The sequence below is a fragment of the Trichogramma pretiosum genome, unplaced genomic scaffold (genome assembly GCF_000599845.2).
Source record: "Trichogramma pretiosum strain Unisexual culture from Peru unplaced genomic scaffold, Tpre_2.0 scaffold39, whole genome shotgun sequence".
Classification (NCBI taxonomy): domain Eukaryota; kingdom Metazoa; phylum Arthropoda; class Insecta; order Hymenoptera; family Trichogrammatidae; genus Trichogramma; species Trichogramma pretiosum.
The window spans coordinates 11812-33705 of NW_019640828.1; the positions used below are offsets into that span (position 1 = coordinate 11812).

The following is a 21894-nucleotide window of genomic DNA, read 5'->3' on the forward strand; positions in this document are numbered from 1 at the left end:
TTTTAACAATCATTGTTCTTTATAACGTTAAAATTTATTTCATGGCATTTCAAATTCGCATAGAGAATATTTTCGTCGATGGTCAAAAAAAATACCGTACCTTACCTCCGGCGTTCAGATATAAATTTCCTTCCTTACCGATGCACGATTAAAAATACCAGAAATACCGATTGTTGTTGTATCACAGTAAAGATTTTATTATCATTAAAATTTGTTCTTACATTAAATTGGTGAATACTAAAAATATACATTACACTCATAGTTATTCATGTATAAATTATTATCTTTGCACTTCAAAAAATATTTTTGCAAGTTCCGAGAGCTCCAGTACTCGCTATATTGATCCCACTTCATTCAGATCAACTGATATCTGAAGCTTAAGTCTATCCATATAATCACACAGTGTTCATCTGAATAATTGAGTATCAAAAGTTCATTTTTTTTCTATAAATAAAACTAGCATTTCGTGTCTATAAAAAATATACGAAGCACTTTCATTTTTGGGATTCGTTTACCGAATCCTCTTGGTCCGTTTGATGGTGAGTTTCGTAGGCCTGAAACAAAACAAAAATAGAATTAAATTACTCCTTTAGGATAGTGAAATGAAGCATAATTAATCTCAAAGGTATCGTAGAATAAAAAAATTACACGTATTAAACTTCTAAAAAGAATTTTTTTTTCTAATCATAGCTTTTTTAAATTCCAAAATTTTTCCGTTCATTATTCGTGTTGAATTATTTATTATTTTTGCGTTTTTATTAGTCGCAATATTAATAGCGAGTTAATTGAACTGCAACGATTAACTAATGTATATTTCTTCGAAAAATTAATGGTCACAGTTCTCAATTAAAATCGATATTAAAAAAAAAAAATTTGCGCAAGAATAAAAGAGTCAACTCGAACGAATGAAAAGTCTCAAAAAACAAGCTCTCACCTGTCTGGCGATATTCTTCAAATGAGCAGCCATGGCGTTGCCCGTCTGCTGCACCATCCTGGCGAAGTAACCTCCTTCCTCCTCCTTCCTCTGGAGCAGCTCGTGCGCGTGGCCGTACTCCACGGCCTCGCCCGCCTCCATCACCAGCACCCGGTCGCTGTCCATCACCGTGTTCAGTCTGTGGGCTATGGTCAGCACCGTGCACTCGGCGAACTTGGCCCGGATGCTCGCCTGAATCAGCGCGTCCGTCGCCGGGTCGACGTTGGCCGTCGCCTCGTCCAGCACGAGGATCCTGTTGCGCCTGACGATGGCCCGCGCCAGGCAGAGCAGCTGTCGCTGGCCGGCGCTGAGATTGCCGCCGCCGCGCTCGATCCGCTGCTCGAGCGACAGGAAGTGGCGATCGAGCTCGACGTCGCGCAGCGCCGACCACAGGCTGGCGTCGTCGTGCTCGCGGAACGGGTCGATGTTGTCGCGCAGCGTGGACGAGAACAGCATCGGCTCCTGCGGTATGATGGAGATGCAGCCGCGCAACTCGCGCAGACCGACGCGCTGACTGTCCAGCTGGTCCACGAGGACGCGGCCGTCCACCGGGGCGAGACGGAACAGGGCCGAGATCAGCGAGGACTTGCCTGCCCCGGTGCGGCCGACTATTCCCACTTTGGTGCCGGCCTCCACGACGAAGTTGAGATTTTTCAGCACGGGCTCGTCCTCCTCGGAGTATCTCAACCACACGTTCTTGAACTCCACCCGGCCCTTCGACGGCCAATCCTTGTCCGGTCGTTCCGACTCCGGCGTCTCGAACGGGCCCTCCTGCTCCAGCTCCGTGAACTGTATCATTCTCTCGACGCTGGTCATGTGGGCGACCATCTCGGCGGTCTGTCGCATGCCGTACTGCAGCATGCCGCAGAGTATCAGCGACTGCGATATGGCCAGGCCGACGTTGCCGGCGTACGGTTGATCGGAGTCGGATCCGGTAATAATGCCGCCGTGGCTCTTGACGACGACGAAGCTGTAGGTGACGAAGGCGACGAACGCGATCGACACGATGTCCAGCCAGAAGCCGAAGGCAGTGGACGTGGCGAGAATGAGGAAGTAGGCCGAGGTGTGGGCGTCCTGGTGATGGTCGAAGGCGCGAGACACCATCTTCTCGGCACGGCAGGAGCGTATGGTGAGCAGACCCGCCAGAGACGTGTTGGCGTGCGAGAATACCGGACTTTTTGCTGGAAAATTAAATAGCAGTTGTTATTAACTACCCCTAATTTATCAAATGACAGAAAACTACATGTAATTTTACCTGCTCAATTCATAATATTATTTTTAATAATTGTAATTTTATTTCATACCTTTACTGATAGATGTAAATTTCAGCTTATAAAAAAAAGTAGGCAAACGGAAATTTAAATCAATCTCTCAATTTCAAATTCAATTCCTCCGAGACATCCATTACTCAAATACCTTATTTCATTTAAAAAAGTTTTTGAAAGTTTGTACAATTTTTTTCAAATTGCTAGTTTCGAGTTTAAAACAATAATGACTCGATTTGGATAACTTCATTAAAATGAAGATTCATCGAGAAAACCGCGCACAGAGAATATGTTGTGCGCGACAATTTCGTCGCCGAATTTAACTTTTCCGACGCTAGATGTCTATCTAGCGATACACCAAGGCTCCCGCAAGTGGCTAGAAATTTCTCTCGATTACTATATAAGAGATCATGCTTGCGTAGGTTGTCAGTCTCCAATTTTACACACCACACTCAGATGCTGCTGTCAAAAACAAAGAGGAATCAAGGACATGGCCAAAGTAGTGTGTTAATCATACTACATAATCGAGGGCAGTCATCTAATAATTACTGATAAGAGGTGGTGGTGTAAAGTTGGAGACTTTTGTTAGAGAATTGAATAAAAATTTATGAAAGTTATACTATTTTTTAAACGTATATCTGCAAAGAAATTTCAGCTGCGGTTTTCAATACCACTGTGTCGAGTACGCAATCAAACCGAGATGTCATAAACTTTTTATTCGAGTTTATAAAAGCATACAAAAATGTATAATTATCACCGAGTCGAGCCGCAAAATTTAAACAAAGGGAAGTGCAATTGCATTACCATTTCCTTCGAGCCTCTTGATGTCCTGAACCGTCGCGACGTAGACGTTCCTTAGCTGCCAGTACAGGCATCCCATTACCAGCATGGGAAATACCGTCCACCAGTTGACCAGCAGCACCTGCGCCATTATACCGATCATCACCGAGAAGATCTGCAGCGCCTCGAGCATGGCCATGGGCAGTATCTCGTCCACCGCCCCTGTGTCTTTCGAGAATCGATTCAGTATCCTGCCCGAGGCGTTGAGATCGAAGAAGCGCGCGGGGGCGCGCAGCAGCCTGGCGAACATCGAGTCGTGCAGATTCTGACTGGCGTCCATGCAGATCTTGTAGAAGAGAAGATTCTTGGCCGTCGACCAGACGATGCTGCCGACGATGAAGAACGTGTAGACGTACAGCGCCACGTCGTTCCGCAGATAACTCGAATTGGAGCGATCGTCGTCGTCGTCCGCCCAGGCGACAGGCAGATCGTCGAGCGAGCACTGCGAGGCGTTGGTGGCGTTCACGTAGCCACGCAGACGATCCTCCTCGCTTCTGGTCCAGTAGCCGACCCAGTAATCGCAGCCGCTGCTGAAGACCTGAGCCAGCACGAAGCAGACGACGAGCAGAAAGAGGGAGAAGAACGAGCCACCCGCGCGAAAGTATTTGAGATACAGGGACTTGGCCAGCTGACCCTTGGCCACGAGCTCCTCGGTCTCTTCGGGCTCGGCCTCGTCGTTCTCCGCGTTCGAATTAGGCTGCTTGACCGCGGCGAGCGGCGCCGCTTGGCCGTTGGCGGGGTCCATCGTTTCGTCCGTTTCCTCGGAGGCAGCTCGGGACTCTTGCAACTCCTCGGCTGTAGGGATCAGATGGAGGTAGCGCTCGTCCTTGTTGAACTCGTCGTAGGTTCCGTTGAACTCGACCCTGCCCTGTATGGAAGAAATTTTGACACATTTAATTAGTTGAAACGATTAGCTGGAAATACATCTGGATTAATTAAAGTAGATATTATTGTATAAATTGACCTGAAATTCTCGTGGTTTACCCGAGTAGATTTTTAATTAAATAATCATGACGATTCTCAATATACTTGTAGATTTTCATACAAGAGATAATTCAAACACTCATATACTCAGTGGCAAAAAACTTTCATTTGCTGCTCACGCAATTCGAAAAGCATTGATATAAAATTTTTGATTGACAAAAGTATTAAGAAAATGATAAAACCATTATAGAGCTTTTAGTAATTTTGAATAAATGTAGAAAATATTTTTTAGTTTAAATTGAATCATTAGATGGTTTTCGAGTTTGTTTTTTCAAGGGGAATGTATGGTTATTACTGATCACTTGTCTATTAGCAGAAAAAATCAGTCTTTCAACAAATTCATCAAAATCTTTCGTGTAAGTGCGTGTTTGATCTAATCAGGATCGCGAAATAATTACGTGAATTTTATCAGAAATCTAGTTCCGAAACAAGACGCCAAATTCCGATCTTTTTCGGTTCACGCGAGTTACTGCGATTTCGGCCCGGCTGAAATAGACAGACAAGTGCTGCCACTTCACGCGTGGAGTTGACTCTGCAATCATGACACACTGAGCGCCAGTTATATCGTATAGGCAAAATAATAGCAACAAACCGACAGAGACGAAGTCTCCAAGCTTACATTGCTCAGAAACGCTTTGTGCTGTGTGCATTGAATATTATGAATACGTTGATTTGTTGTTTTTAGCCGAACACTGGTGAATGGAAAAAAGCAAATTAGCAGTTTTATTAAAGAACGTTTGCAAGATAAAAACACAAATATGAAAATCAAAGAAAATTAAAGAATACAATTTTTTTTCAATTAATTTATTTGTACGATAAGAAAAATTGAACAAAACGAAATATTAAAAAATACATCGAAGTAAATGATGATCGCCATCACGAACTATGGCCCGTAGAGCCTTTAAGCAAAACATGCAACTGTGAATGAAAAAGAACCTCAATTATTCTTATAGCTATGCACTATACACAATCTTACAGCGTTTTTTGAGCTTTTCTACCCCTCGCCGGTTTTTCGTTTTCACAATCCATTTCACTTTTTTTTTCACTGTCCTTGTGAATTTGGCAAATGTTACATAAATCTTCGTTCTTCAAATTTTTGATGATCATTTCACAGCAAAGTATTGGCAGTTGATAGTTCGTCAGCTCCAAGAAAGCATCCAGTGCCCAGCGCCGGAAAAATCCTCTCGATATTTTCTCGCACAGATGCAAAGCACAAGGCCTCCTGTGCCTTGTAAGGAGTACATTTAATTTTTTCGAGCTCTCAAACCTGATGTATTCCTTTTTTGCGAGTAGTTTTTTCGCTTCTTCGGGCCTTAGCCGGGTGAGGTCGTAGAGCGACAAGTCCGGTTTGATTATCATTATGTTTTTTGCTTTTTCCACGAACCTTACGTCGTCGTACCAAGATTCGTCGAGATCCACCGAGTTCTCGAACAATCCATACTTGGAGAACGACGATGCGATCGTCAGGACGTCGTTTCGGTCCAGCTCGTATCCTTTACCCTTGAGATGCTCGACGACACGCAGAACGTTTGACACTAATTGCAATTTAGAGCATCCATACACAATGCTGTATAAGTGCTTGAAGAGGCTCTCGGTGGGAAAAGAGAATTCGGACAGATCAGCGCCACGATCCAATAGAACATCGACCGCATCCAACGAGATATGTGTCACGGCCAATTGAAGCGGTGTCTGGCCCAACTTATCTCGAGCATCGACCTGAACCGTCTGCTGGACCTCGTCACAAGTCTTGAAGAATATCCGCAACCATTTAGGGTCATCTTCCTTGCAAATCAAGTGCAGAGGAGTCGATCCTTCCTGATTGACCGCATTTGGACCTGCGCCATGTTTTAGCAGCAATTCGACCATGTCTTTATATCTGTTTCGTATTGCCAAATGCAGTGGTGTGTTACCCTTGTTGTCTCGGGCATCGACCTGCACAGGACGATTCAATGCGTCACTGACATCCAAAAACGTCTTCAGCACGTCTTCTTCAGCCCAGTCGTCGATCATAATATGCAGAGGTGTCTTCCCTTCCTCGTTGACCAAGTTCGCGTCGGCGCCATTTCTCAGCAGCGTTTCGATCGCCTTCTTGCTCTTGATTCTGACCAGAGCCAGGCTCAACGGTGTATGACCTTTCATGTCCCGGGCGTCGATCTCTACCGTTTGACGTCTGTCACTGCATATCTCAAAAAACATCTCCGTCAAACCGCCATCGGCGTCTATCTTGCAAATCAAATGCAGAGGTGTCGATCCGTCGTCGTTGGCCAAAATCAGATTGGCGCCATTTCTCAACAGCAATTTAGCCACCTCCTTCTTATCGTTCTCCAGCGCCAAATGAAGCGGCGAGTCACCCGTTTCTGGCACGAGACAATTGGGGTCCTGCCCGAGCTCGAGAAATTTCTTCACGGCGTCGACACAGCCGTGCTTGCAGGCCACGTGAAAATGCGTTAATCCATTTTCGTCGACGTAGTTCACGTCGAAACTGTCGTAAATTTTAAAAAGCTTACCGACCACGATATCCTTGCCAGAAAACCGACGTTTAGCCGAACGATGTATGGGTGTGGTGCGACGCAACAAATGCTTGGCGTAATCTTTATCTTTGTAGCCGGTATTGATCACAAAGTCAACGAATGTTTCCGGATTCATGATGGACACGATCGTCGTGATAGACTCCGTGAGAAGCCATTCGATTGCTTCGGGCCGAAAAATGTCTCGGAGGTTAGGAAGTTGGCCCTGCCAATTAGTGATTAAGCTGCAAAATTGCCTGTAAAATTCACGTCGCTCATTTTCCATCTCCCAATTGACATTTTCTCGCATTCTCTTCAATGCGCTCAAACTGTCTTGATTTTCTTGTGCCATTGTTCTGAAGTTTATAACACTGTATCGCTCTAAAATATATCTCACTTTACAAAAATCACTTGCTGCCGTCGACACGATCTTTCTTCGTTGCTTAGCTAGTGGCGTCGTAACTTGCACTGACTGTGCGAAGCAGATTAATCCTACGTTTGACCGCGTAACTCGCACGAACACGCACCGCTGCAGCAATGAGCGACTGTAAAACACGACGCTCTCTAACGTACTGGTAGTGAAATTCGTTGAAGATCCCAAGGGTATAGTGGCGTTTATTACAGGCGTGTTTGTGTGTGGTTCATCGAGCTAACACGTTGCGAGGCGAATTCGATAGAGCATCATTTTCAGTTGGACACGAAACAGTTTCCTCTCGATTAAAGAGAAACATCCACGTCGATTCGATTGTATGTAACCCCCGACTTGCAGCTCGATCCATCGGGTGACTGAGTTGTTTGAAGTTGACTCTTATTCGAATAAAAATCATCGGTCACGGAATTTACTATGCGTTTTCAAAACTTTCGGTACGTGTGCGCGCGCGTGTGTTCGGCGTTGCCGCTAAATGTATATTTCCCAGCTGAAATAAATTCGATGCCTCAGACGTTTGAAAAAGTTTTTATATTACATTTCGATTTGAAATTTCCACCGGAACAGGATGCTGTAATTTTTTACAGATAAAAAATGGAGGCTTTTTTGAAATATGCAATAGGCAAATAGCTTGATTTTCTACTTTCATTGATCGAGTTACATCGAATTTTACGTACATAATAATTCAAAATTTATCAAAAGAAGACAAAATTAAATCAAACCAGACATGAATAAAATTACAAAAACGGATGCTTTTGGGGTTGAGTTTCATTATTTTTTGCTTAAAACTTAAACAATCTTCTCGGAACATACTTGTCAAAAAAATACGTTGCGAATGTTTTATCAATCCTGATAAATGTTCATTATTCACAATAATTTTAAACAGATTTGTTAGGGATATATGGTGTTCCCGTTATTTTCGTAATTAAATATTTTGAATATTATGTGAATATTGAAAGTTTTGCATAATACAAACATATTTTTGCAACTGAATAATTTAAATCCAGTTGATGTACCACCGTAACGATACCTATTATCACAAGTGTTTATTTAGTACTTGAAAATGAGGTACTTTTTAAAAGATTTAGAACTTAAATGATGTTACACTGCTAGCGCTCGTAAACACAAATAGTACATTATGAACAGCTGCAGCTAACGGAAGTATTCAAAAATAATATGCCACTAACTACTACATATAAAAGGTGTAATAGTAATTGATAGGCTCAATTTTTATTGAAATTTAAAAAAAATAATGCTTGAGCATCTATAAATCTATAAATATTTTCAATTGTCAATCATCATTTCTTGTCGCACTTGCTGTTTGCGTAGTCTTTATGACATTTATGGGCTGTCTTTTGATGGTAGAGCAAAGTTGATTTTCTTGTAAATTTCTTTTCACATTTGTTACATGCAAAATCTTTGCGACCTTCGTGTATTATCCTTTGGTGGAGGACCAAAGTAGATCTATGTGCAAAATTTTTTTCACACTCGTCACATGTGTAGTCCTTGCGCCCTTCGTGAACTGTTTTTTGGTGCTTCAACAAATCTGATTTATTTCCAAATTTCAGGTCACATTTCTCGCACGCGAAATCTCTGCGGCCTTCGTGGACTATCTTCTTGTGTTTGATCAAATTGCTTTGATCTCCGAATTTCTTCTCACAAATGTCGCATGCGTAATCTTTGCGACCTTCATGGATTGTCCTTTGATGGGAGAGCAAATGTGACTTTTGTCCAAACTTCTTCTCGCATTGGTTGCATGCGAAATCTTTGCGCTTTTCGTGGACTATTTTTCGGTGTTTTAACAAATTGCTTTGATTCCCAAATTTCTTGTCACAATTGTCACATGCAAAATCTTTGCGACCTTCATGGACTGTCTTTCGGTGTCTTCTCAAATTGCTTAAATCACCAAATTTTTTCTTGCATTTATCACATGCGTAATTCTTGTGACCATCGTGGTATGTTGTTATGTGTTTGATCAAATAATGTTTTTTTTCAAATTTTTTCTCGCACTTGTCACATAAATAATCCTTACAACCACCTTGGACTGTATTTTTGTGCTTGATAAAATCTGATTTGATTCCAAATTTCTTCTCTGATTCATCACAGGTAAGATGCTTACGATCTTCATGAACTGTTTGTATGTGAAAGAGTAATCTATATTTATTACCAAATCTCTTCGCACATTTTTCACATAAGTAATCTTTCAAAACTTCGTGGAATATTTTTTTGTGCTTGAGTAAAGTTGATTTATTTTCAAACTTTCTCTCGCACTTGTGACAGCTGAAATCGATGCCATCTTTGTGTACTAATTTTTGGTGCGTAGACAAACTCGACTTTTTCACGAATTTCTTCTCGCACTGATCGCAGGCAAAATCTTTACAGCTTTTGTGTACTGATATTTGGTGTCTACTCAAATGACTTCGGAACTCAAATTTCTTTTGGCACTTGTCGCACGAGTAATCTTTTCGTTCATTGTGAATCGTGTTGCGATGTGTTATCATACTTGATTCTAGTGTAAATGTCTCCTGACGGATATCACAAATGTATTGTTTGTCGTTTGAAACAACAATGTCATGTTCACTTGAAATATTTTTCGAGACATCTTCCTCTGTTTCATTCTCACTTTTATCCATTTTGGTGTCAGAATTAAACGATGAATCCTTCTATTTAGTACCACAAAAATCGAATGAGTCGAAGTTATCGTTCGAAGTTATAACGTGTTTCGTCAGAAAAGACAACATTCAATCTAATTTGTTTTTTCTACAATCCTGAACAATGTATTTAAAGGACTATGTCAAAGTCGCTCATAAGCATATTGTTTACAATCAAGTTACCGATTTATTCATTTTTATATTGTGCTTACAATATTTGAAACAATTTATGATTCAAACTTGGCGACGATGTTTGAGAATTTTTTCGGACTTTCAAAACTCACAAGAAGACCTAACCTTTGGATCATGGATCCTTTCCAAAAAAATTTTGGGAACTTAGTACACCAAGAAAACATGCCCCCTCATATTAGTTAGTGAATAAGCACTATGAGTCATAGATATAATAATAAATACGTTAAAATAAAGCGCATGAAATACTATTAAATCTCCAAAATATTTGGGTAACTTTTTTTGACGCTCTTCTTTCACTTCACTTTCTTGTTATTATAAATAATCAGACTTTCAGCAAATTCATCAAAATCTCTAGCTACTTCGTGTTTGATCAATTCACGATTGCGATATTATTACGTTATCACAATCGAACATTAGTTTATCAAAAATCCAGTTCCAAACAAGCCGTGAAAAAAATCTTGGATGATCATTGCCTGAAAAGTTGCAGGTAAACAAGTAGTCATAAATAAAACACCACCATTGCAAAACAAAGATGTAATGACAGTTGTTAGATAAAATTTTTATTTAAATTCAAAAATCATTTAACTCGTGTAATACCAAGAGACCCTATTTTCGACTTATTTTTCCACGCATTATTTTTTCATGAAACCATAGTCATGAATTTATGAAAAAATGTTTCATGAAAAAATAACGCGTGGAAAAATAAGTCAAAAATAGGGTCTGTTGGTATTAGACGGATTAAGTCAATCATCATTTCTTCTCTCGATTGTCGTTTGCGTAGTCTTTCCGACCTTCATGGACCATTTTTTTGTGTTTTTTCAAATTTCTTTGATCCCCAAACTTCGTATCACATCTGTCACATGCGAAATCTTTCCGACCTTCGTGTATTGTCCTTTGGTGGACAAGCAAATTAAACTTTTGACCAAATTTTTTTTCACATTTATCGCACGCGTAATCTTTACGACCTTCGTGCACTGTCTTTTCATGTACGAGCAAATGCCATTTGTGTCCAAATTTCTTCTCGCACTTGTTGCACGTGAAATCTTGACGATTTTTGTGAACTGTTTCTTGGTGTCTAAGCAAATTCGACTTTCGTCCAAATTTCTTATCGCACTTGTCGCAAGCGAAATCTTTACGATTTTCGTGAACTGTCTTTTGGTGTCTGATCAATTTTGATTTTTGCCCAAATTTCGTTTTGCAATCGCTACATACATGATCTTTGCGACCTTCATGAACAATTTGTTGGTGTTTCTTTAAATTGGCCCGATTTACAAACACCTTCTCGCACTTGTCACACGCATAATCTTTGCGATCTTCGTGGACTATCTTTTGGTGGTTGAGCAAATTGAATTTGGTTCCAAATTTCCTCTCGCACTTGTTGCACGCGAAATCTTTTCGACCTTCGTGAACTACCTTTTGGTGTCGGAGCAAATTCATTTTTTGACCAAATTCCATCTCGCAGTTGTCACATACGTAATCTTTCCGACCTTCGTGGACTGTTTTTTCGTGCTCGAACAAATGATGTTTATGGCGAAATTTCTTCTCGCATTTATCGCATGCGTAATTTATCTGACCGTCGTGGACTGTCTTTTGGTGTCTCAACAAACTGAATTTTTTTCCAAATTTCTTATCGCACTTGTCACATATTTTCTTCTCTCGTTCATAAGAGGTAAAATGCTCACGATCTCCATGGACTGTCTTTACGTGCAAGAGCAAACTATGTTTATTTCCAAATCTCTTGGCGCACATTTCACACAAGTAATTTTTTAAAACTTCATGGAATATTTTGTTGTGCTTTAGTAAAGTTGATTTATTTTCAAATGTTCTCTTGCATTTGTTGCATACATAATCTTTGTGATCTTTATGTACTAATTTTTGGTGCGTAAACAAACGTGATTTTTTCACAAATTTCTTTTCGCATTGATAGCATGAAAAATCATTACGGCTTTTGTGTTCTGATATTTGGTGTCTATTCAAATGACTTTGGAACTCAAATTTCTTCTTGCACTGGTCACATGCGTAATCTCTAAGTTCCTTGTGAACTGTGTCTCTGTGGGTTATCATACTTGATTCTTGTATAAATGCCTCCCGACAAACATCACAAATGTATTGTTTGTCGTCTGAAACAACAATGTCATGTTCACTTAAACTATTCTTCGAGACATCTTCTTCTGGTTTTTTCTCACTTTTATTCATTCTAGTGCCTTAATTAAATAATAGACCTTATTTAGTGCTACAGAAATTGAATGAGTAGAAGTAAACGTTCTATGTTTTGACTTGTTTCACCGGAAAAGACAAGATTAAAACTAATTTGTTTTACTATAAATATGATCAGCTTGACGAGTAACGATGCCAAAATCGTTTATATTTATATTGTTTACAATTAAGTTACCAAGTCTATTTGTTTATATACATTGACCTACAATTATGAACCAAGTTTCAACTTGGCGATGATTTCTGGAATTTTCTAAAAGTATGTACTCATAGAAAATTCCCTGTGACATCGAGTAATCTTATAAAAAATGTTAATATTTATTCCAAAATTTGCCGTCCCCACGACATAGCATGATTGGCGTGCTGCACAACCCGTCACTGCATATTTTAATTAAAATTTAAATTGACCAATATATTGAGTTAGAAATCGTCAAAAATCTACGAGAATTTTAGGCCAAATCTCCCCGATAAAAATGCTGAAATTAAACATGCTTAACTTAAAGGCTAACGGGGAGAATTAATTAAATTAAAATTGAAAACAATTTTATTTTATTTTCGAAAAGGATTTTTGTCCCCTTATCATTGCATTTTTAAAACTCTAAAATTTTGATTATTCACTGTGATACGGCAGTTTCCGTGAGCCATTTTTGTATAAATTGCGTATTAATTTTTTTTTCTTTTGCGTTTGCTAGTGAGTAGTTTTTGGTCATCTGTCATAACTTCTTGAGGGTACCGATTTAGCTTCAGCGCCAGGGGTGGGTACACTTCTTCAAAACATCGATGGTAACAAACACAACCTTGGGTAAGACGATCTGACTTATAGGTCGCTCTCGATGAGTTCTTTTATGATGGACATTGAGGTGGCTCAACAGTAAAAACGGGTCAACAACAGATGATTATAAAACTTGGCAGAAATGTCATTTCAAGTGCCTTTGATATTCTGTAGAAACTTTAGCATGAGTTACCGTACCAAGTTTGAGAACGAAGTCGTCGAAAATAGCAAATTTAACATGGGCTCTAATGGGAGGCCATCATAATTTCATACATTTTACACCATAACATGTTATGCTTTAAGTCACTACTTTTCGATTGGTATGTTAGAAATTACCCCTTAACGAGCTAACTAATAGTGCGAGCGGTTGTCTGCCTAATGCGAGAAAGAGACAGACAGACGCCTCACTGTACTATTGTTATTATTGCTGACGAGCCATTTAAAAAAAAATTAATCGGAAAGTATCTACTGCAGAAAAAATCGAAAAATCAGTTTTAGTAAAATCAATTACAAAAATTCAATTCACAATTCTAAATGAACAATTCTGAAAATCATCTGTATTAGAACAGCTGTAAGATGTGTAACGTCCAGAGTTGTAAAAGTTTAAATCAATTTTTATTTTAAATCCAGTTTAACTCACGAATCAATTTGATTTTGAATTAAAATGATTTTAAATCACGAATTAATTTTGATTTTTGATTTAAATAATTTTAAATCACGAGTCAATTTTGATTTTTGATTTAAACGATTTTAAATCACGAATCAATTTTGATTTTTGATTTAAATGATTTTAAATCACGATTATGATCATCAAAGATTATGATATATAATTGATCAATGTTTTATGATCTTTGATGAACTTCAAGTCCATACGATATAGTAGATTTTCTTACAAGGGGGAGTAATGAAACATCCGCATACACGTGATATGACGCCGAGGCGAAGCCGAGTACGATAGAATTGCCGAATAACTTGATGATATTCACTTATCATTTGGATTGGATATTGAGAAGGTTGTTGCCACAATTACGGATAATGGATCCAACTTTGTGAAAGCTTTCAAAGAATTTGGCATGGATAATCCAGCAGCTTTTCTGACAGGTAACGCTTATGAAAATAAAGAAATACATAGATTCTCTCTCTCTCTCTCTCTCTCTCTCTCTCTCTCTCTTTATGTTTTATAATATTTTACTTTTGAATACTTTTTTAGAGGACACTGAAAATATTCAAAATTTGGAAGAATCTAACAACGATGAAAATGACTGTGAGATGGAACAGGATGGAAACTTTTCTAATTATATATATCTACCAAATCATTTTCGCTGTGCAAGCCACACATTGAACCTTATTGCGACAACTGATACAATGAAAGCGATATCGACCGACAAAAAAAATTGAAAAAAAATATAAAGCTGTTATAAAAAAATGTGAAGCTATTTGCAAAATCCATCGATCGCCGAAAAAATATGAAGATTTACGAAAACACATAGAGTGTAGTCTCAAGCGACCCGTAATAACTAGATGGAACTCTTTATACGATGCTCTAAAACAAATTGAAGACTTAAAAGATAAATTAATGGATCCTGCGATGAAAAATATAGTAACTGATTCTAAAGGATTGTCAAATAATGATTTTGCGTTGATATCGGACTATTTAATTTGGGTTGAACCACTATCTAAGTCGATTGATAAATTACAGGCAGAACAAAATTGCCATTATGGTATTTTGTTGCCTATTTTGTTAATTTTAAGAAAAAAGTGGATAAAAATGCTTGACACACTACAAATATTTGGTCCTGTGTTGAGATTAGTAATTAATAATTTAGAAAGTCGTTTTCGGCACATTATGAATATAGAAGGAAGTGGAGAGTTTGCTGCCATTGCCACGTTGATGCATCCAAAATTTAAAATCTCATTTATTACAGCGCTGGATGAGGAGTCTCAAAAAAGATTATATTCTTTGATTGAAAAAATTAAAACTAATTTTAATATAGTTCAAGAAACATCGGGCACAAATTGTAACGATGATGAATTTTTTGATTTTGACAATCCAGAAGGACCGATAGGCTTATTAAATGTGAGTATAAAAATTTTTTAAAGCTCTATTCATTCTTAATAAAAAAGCTCGGCGTGATATCTAAACATGCGTTTAGAATCAATGTGTCTCTATTATAGATAAAAGTTGATGCGATATTTGTCCGAATTTTTTTTCGCAATCATTACATTCGTAGTCTTTGCGACCTTCGTGTACAGTTCTTTGGTGTAAAAGCAAATACGATGTTGTTCCAAATTTTTTCTCACATTTATTGCATTCTAAAGTTTTTCGTCCTTCGTGTACTGTCTGTTTGTGTTTCGACGAATTTGATTTTAGTCCAAATTTTGTCTCGCACTTGGACGTGTAATCTTTCTGACTTTCGTGGACTTTTTTCATGTGTGAGAGCAATTTGTATTTATATCCGAATTTATTTTCGCATTTATCGCATGCGTAATCTTTCCGACCTTCGTGTAGTGTACTTTGGTTAAAGGGCAATCTCGATTTTTGTCCAAATTTCTTCTCGCAATTGTCACGTGAATAATCTTTAAGGACTTGGATGGAGAAATCTTTGCGACCATCGTGTACTGTCTTATGTAGAATCAATGTGTCTCTATTATAGATAAAAGTTGATATTCGGCTTAGCGCAGCGGCAGTAAAATGCTACTTTCGGGCCACAGGGTATGTAAAATAGCATACCGCCCTGTACCGGAAAAAGAAAGCCCCAGTGCACGTTCTAATCGACCTCAGCTTCTCCTTGATCGGTTATTTCACGTGCCCCAGGACTTTTCTATTTTTCCCGGCCTAAACCAGTCCAATCCCTATGTTTCATATCGCTTTTTGGATCGTTACAACTTTTTCTAGAACATAAACCTCTAAGAATTAAAAGAAATAATCCCTAATTTAATGAATATGATTTTAACTGGATCGGAAATGTGTCATTCATTTACAAAAATATAACCCCACGGTTCCAATATAAGCCTATAAATCCTGAGGCAGACTAATTGATTGATTGGGACATTTACATCAGTAAAAATCAGAAATTATTCAAATCCATCGAATTAGCGGCGGGGACTATTGCCTACTGTAGCCACATGTGTTTTACACAGCATATGTTTCGCCACTCTGAATTAAAAATTTCTTTCATTTTCTGCAGCTTCAGTCACTTTCTGTACATATCGTAGTAAACGTTCACGGCATTGCAAACAGATCGAGCGTCTTTTCTTGGATTCCATAAATTATTCTGGAAGACAATTCATCGGCTTCGTGGCTCGCAGCGGCTATAAAGACGAGCCCAAAGTTGATACGAACGGCAAGATATCGTTGCGTCGCACCACACCAGTACATCACCCGGTTAGATTCAAGTTCCGAACCATAGTCCATGATCTTTTTAAAATTTACAGTAGAACAGACGTGAATTACACGGACGAATCCGGCTACTCTCATTTTCATGTGGTCTGCATGTTTGGCTGCCAAGAAATCGTTAAAAAATTTCTCGAACTCGGACAAGATCCCAATTACCTCGTGGAAAAAACAGGTGCTACCTCGCTACACTTGGTTTTGGACGAGAATCAAAGAAATGTGGCCGAATTACTGCTGGTGTCACGTCCTTCGTGACTTATTATTAATAAATAATTATAATAAGAAAAATAATATTATATACATGTGAAAGCGTCTCGCTATACGAATGACTCTTTGCCTCTCCCCACTATCCGACATCAGATGACGCAGACCGTCGACGCTTTCGGGTATGAAAGATTCGAAAAATAAACGTTAGTCTCAGAGTGTTTGGATCTTGCGACGTAACAACAAGGCAGCTTAAATATCTCGTTGACAAAATGGCTTCAAATCAAGAAAACTCTAGCGAGGTAAGTTTTTAATTCAGACGTCGTATGTGTTGTGCGTGCATATATTGTAACGTGTGTAGAGCATTTTTTCAAAATCAGATAGAATAAAGGTCTGATCCATGAAAAAAGAAAGCCTGAGAGCCCTGTGCTTTACGGACTCGGAGACGAATTACAAGTCCTTTGGGAATATTTTGTTTTTTATGGTCTAGGGCAGCAATATACTATATAAATAATTTTACCCGTGTTCTGATTGTTAAACTCATTCGTAAGCAAAGAGACTTTTGAGTTAAAGATTGAAAAAGAACCTGTACTTGAATTTTTCGTTAGAATTCATTATTTTTGAAATAGGGTTATCGCCTAATTAATCAGAATTTCATATGTAGAAGTAGAAAAAATAACATTTTCAATACGAAGCTTTTTGTCAAAGTATTGATAGTATTTTTTGTATTTTATAAACAATTTTATAAAAAATAATTACCGTCAAATTTTGACAGCTGATCGCGCGATGAGCACGTGTTGTTTTTAACTGTCAAAATCAGGGGACCGACCTCTTGGCTTTATCCGTTGAACATCTGCTCTCACTCAAGTATTGGTTCGATCGTACTTTCGAAATAAATGTGCTGTGATTGGTCTTTGTATTTGGGTAGGCAGCTTCCGATACACCGAAGGCGTATTTTTAAATTTCTGATAACGTGATCGAATTAACTAATTTTCATTGTATATTTATTCATAATAATTGTGTACGTATTGTAGAAATGAGTCTAACTAGATAACAATTATTACCAAATACTACCAGTTAATAACTATTGGTTCTATTCCGAAACAAAATATAAATATCTATCATTTATTCTGATTTGTTTACAAGAATTTTTATTGTTGTTCAGTTTACAAAGTGTATAGGTAGTGAAAATAGAATAATATTACTAACTCTATTGCTACAATCAATGGAATAAATGTAAACCACTTGACTAATATCTTTTTTAATTTTATTACAGGGGCCAATCCTGCATTTGCAAAGTTCTGACGGAGTCATTTTTGACGTGGAGTTAGCAATCGCTCAGCGCTCAATAATGATAAAAACCATGACTGAAAGTTTAGGCGAAGATGAATTGAAAGAAGTTCTTCCTCTACCAATAATTAAATCTGATACTCTGAAAAAGGTTATTGAATTCGCTACTCATCATAAAAATGATCCCATGCCAGAAGAAGATGTCGAGAAAGTAAATATTCGAATGACAGAATGGGATCAAAAATTTCTAGAGGTATTTAAACAATATTAAGTTTTAATATTCTTTTTATTGGAATTAAGTTGAACATTTTAACTTAAAATTCGAATTGAAAATCACATGAGTAAAAATTATATCTTTGTTTGCTTTGCTGAATACTGTCATCAATAGGACTGTGCGAGTACTCAAAAAAACTCGACGAGTCGAGTTTTTTCCTCGAGTCGAATCGAGTACTCGATTTTTTTAGTACTCGAGTTTTTTCGAGTAATCGAGTTTTTCTAAATTCTCACAATATATTCGAGTTTTAAAAATATAAATGACGAATCAACAGTCTCTAGACCCCTCTCTTTGTGTGTACATGCTTGTAAGTGTGATGAAGTATGGTACTATTAATTTATTTTCTTCTTTCAATTCTAGCCGCTGCGAATATTACACTTGACTTGAGACTGTTTTTTCTTCATTTATTTACTTCAAATTTAAATACATTGCGAGTACTCGAAAAAATGCGAGTACCCAAAAAAACTCGAGTACTCGAATTTTCCCGACTCGACTCGAACTCGACTCTCCGAGTTCGAGTTGAGTAAAACTCAAAAAATCAGATACTCGCACAGCCCTAGTCATCAAAACAATATCTACACTTACTTACATATGAACCAAGATTACATTCAATAACTTGAATTATCGAAATAAGCTTAAAATCTCAATTTTTTACAATAATTATATGTACTACTTGAGAGAAATCAGCAAAATTCTTATAATTTTTTTAATAATGTTACAGGTTGATTTCAAAACTCTTTTTGATCTTATCGACGCAGCCAATTATTTATGTATGACAGATTTGTTAGAATTAGCAACCCAAGAAATAAGCAAAACATTTTTGCAAGCAAAATCACGATAAGTGCTGATCAATGAATCACAATCAAGGTTACGAAAGTAGAGAAGCTCGTCCACCCCCTGCTTCTGATGATGTCAATGCCTTTTTTTCAAAATTATTGTTCATGATAAAAATGTCGAAATAAAACAGATATAAAAATTATTGAAATAACATAACTTAATTAACACTAGCGCTATAACCCACTCGCTACGCTCGTTCGGTGCTTGAGACTTTTTTTGAGAAACATCTGATTTTTATTTAAAAGAAAAAAAAACTATAAAATTTCTATATATTATATCTGTGGTGGAAAGGGAGAACCGACCAACTCTATTTTTCGTGTATTCGAGAAAAACGTGTTTAAAGTTGCCTATGAACGCGTAGCTCTAGACGCGGATGACTAGAGCTCTGTACCCGTGATATTTTAACCTATTACGAAATTCTTTTGACCAGTGTATCTATCAAATTGATAGCGTAGGTGCGGAGCCAGATTAGGTGGACTTGGTCGGTTTGCCGGGAAACGGTTTGCGACCAAGTCCACTTTCGCGGCAATTCTGCTTTGTAAAATGAATGTTTCTTGTGGGTTTTGTAGTAATTACGTATTATTATGTTGCTAACTTGAAAAAATAGCTAATAAAACGTATCAAAATGCCAGGTTTATCAAATTAACAGATGATTGATGTGTATCTACCTAAAAAAATGTTTTAATTTTGTTGAGCCTTATTTTACTCTGGTAGCTTCCAATAACGCGAGAGTTGATATACACAGTGTTCGAACATCATATTTTAGACTCGATATCGCGTTTTGGGGCTCGCACAGGTGGACTTGGTCGGTTTGGCCGGTCACCGTTTGTCACGAAATGGGCTTGGTCGGTTTGGCATTGTGCTGTACCAAGCGATAGACTAAATTTTCGGACTTTCTGGCATTTGTACATCAAAGTTTACACTAAACATAGTTGTTTTATGTCATAAACTCGATTTCGAAAAAAATAGAGTTGGTCGGTTCTCCCTTTCCACCACAGATATATACTCTGTATCGCATATTAATATTTGTTTCATTAAAAAAATTTTTTTTGCTTTAAAAGGTGCATTGCTTGAGCCGAAAAATCTGAAATATTTTGAGGTTACATTTTCCTATAATATAAATAATAGAAAAAAATTAATCAGAAAGTATCTACTACAGAATAAATCGAAAAATCAGTTTTAGTAAAATCAATTAAGGGCTCAAAGGGGGCTTAAAATTGAAAAAATTTTCATCTCATTTTCGAATAGGATTTTTTGTCGATGAAACGAAAAAGTATTCGACGTTTCATTTGGTTTATTTTATTTGTTTATTTTTTTAATTTTTCACCTTTAAATGTGACTTTAGTTACACATCTTGCAGCGCTTCTTTTTTTTTCTATTGTAAATTGATTTACTTGAATTTATTAAATCGAATTTCTCGAATTTTGTTTTAATTTAATTACTCGAATTTTAGATCGAATTACTTGATTGTTTAATGTTAAATTCTATTTTTAATGTTCATAAAGACGTTATACAACTTACGGATGTTTTTATACAGCTGATTTTGTTTTCTCTGTAATTTTAATCAATTTTAATAAAACTGATTTTTCGATTTAAAGGTGCCTTTGAGCCCTTAACACTCGGAAAGCTATCTGGATTCGAGTAGATTTTATATCGATTGACCAGAAATTCTCGTGGGTTCCCCCGCAGATATCTAATTAAATATGTATGACAATTGGATCAATATATTAGTCGGTTTTCGTACGAAAAATTATACAAATAGTCATATACTGAGTGGCGGAATAGAAAAAGAGCCGCCCCCCCCCCCCCACTTCCTCTACATGCAGACTATCATTTGCCGCTCACGCAATTCAAGGAGCATTGATATAAGATTTTAGATTGATAAAGTTACTAATAGAAAGAAAAACAATCATGAGAGCTTTTAATAATTTTGAATCAATGTAAAAAACTTATTTCGGGTTAAATAGAATTATGAAATATAATTGTAGAATTTGTTTTTTCAGGAAGAACGTATGTTTATTACCGATCACTTGTCTCTTGGCAGAAATAATCAGTCTTTCAGCATATTTAATCAAAATTTTCTATTCGAGCGGGTTGGTTAATTCAGGGTCATGATATTATTACTTCAGGTTTATCAAAAATTTAGTTCCAAATAAGATGTAAAAAAAACTCTCGGCTATTCATTGCATGAACAGCTGCCGGTAAAGAAAGGAACCAAAAATAAGATACCACCCTGACAATCGGAGGTGTTATGATAGTTGATTGGTACAATTTTTATTCAAATTATTAAAAAAAAATGTGTTAAAGTATCTATGCATCTGTACATATTTACAATTGTCAATCATCATTTTTTCTCGCTATTGTTGTTTGCGTGATCTTTGCGACCTTCGTGTATTGTTCTTTGGTGGACAAGCAAATTAAACTTTTTTCCAAATTTCTTCTCGCACTTGTCGCATGCGAAATCTTTGCGACCTTCGTGGATTGTTTTTTTGTGTCTGATCAAAGTGCTTGGATCCCCAAATTTCTTCTCACAACTGTCACACGCGTAATCCTTGCGACCTTCGTGAACTATTTTTTGGTGGAAGCGCAATTGCTGTTTTCGTATAAATTTTTTTTCGCAAATGTCGCATGCGTAATCTTTACGACCTTCGTGTTTTGTTTTTTGATGAATTAGTAAATTATGTTTATTTCCAAATTTCTCATTACATCTTTCGCATGCGAAATCTTTTCGACCTTCGTGTATTGTTCTATGGTGGGAAAGCATAGTAAATTTGAATCCGAATTTTTTTCCGCACTTGTCGCATGTATAATCTTTGCGACCTTCGTGTACTGTCTTTTGGTGTCTTCTCAAATTGCTTTTATCCCCAAATTTCTTCTCGCACTTGTCGCATGCGTAATCCCTGTGACCTTCGTGTACTGCCCTTTGGTGCTTCAACAAAGCTATCTTAAATCCAAACTTTCTCTCGCACTTGTCATATACGTAATCTTTTCGATCCTCATGGACTACTTTTTGGTGCTCTAACAATTTTGATTTATTTACAAATTTTCTTTCGCATTTATCGCATGGGAA

General features: G+C 37.5%; 2 protein-coding genes across 3 annotated transcripts in view; one reads left to right on the forward strand and one right to left on the reverse strand.

Moving 5' to 3' along the window:
• Positions 1-270: 270 nt before the first annotated feature.
• Positions 271-21894, reverse strand: part of LOC106659632 (probable multidrug resistance-associated protein lethal(2)03659) — a 35625-nt gene continuing 14001 nt past the window's right edge. For both annotated transcript variants that reach the window (XM_014382273.2, XM_014382274.2), the window contains 3 exons: positions 3043-3946; positions 935-2154; positions 271-554 (listed from right to left, as the gene is read on the reverse strand). In XM_014382273.2, the coding sequence (XP_014237759.1) occupies positions 495-554; positions 935-2154; positions 3043-3946 (2184 nt within the window). In that variant the 3' untranslated portion in view covers positions 271-494. The remainder of the gene's footprint in view (positions 555-934; positions 2155-3042; positions 3947-21894) is intronic.
• On the forward strand, positions 16625-18972 carry LOC111694590 (S-phase kinase-associated protein 1-like). Its single transcript, XM_023463307.1, has 3 exons — positions 16625-16725; positions 17700-17966; positions 18709-18972. Exons 1-3 carry the CDS (start codon positions 16696-16698, stop codon positions 18826-18828), a joined length of 417 nt encoding a protein of 138 aa, XP_023319075.1. The 5' UTR covers positions 16625-16695; the 3' UTR covers positions 18829-18972.

What these genes read in the sequence shown, in the direction of transcription:
- LOC111694590 (XM_023463307.1), top strand. Translation starts at nt 16,696, where the DNA reads ATGGCTTCAAATCAAGAAAACTCTAGCGAG. An exon ending in ATCAAGAAAACTCTAGCGAG is followed by an intron (nt 16,726 to 17,699) that starts GTAAGTTTTTAA and finishes ATTTTATTACAG; the next exon opens with GGGCCAATCCTGCATTTGCA. An exon ending in GGGATCAAAAATTTCTAGAG is followed by an intron (nt 17,967 to 18,708) that starts GTATTTAAACAA and finishes ATAATGTTACAG; the next exon opens with GTTGATTTCAAAACTCTTTT.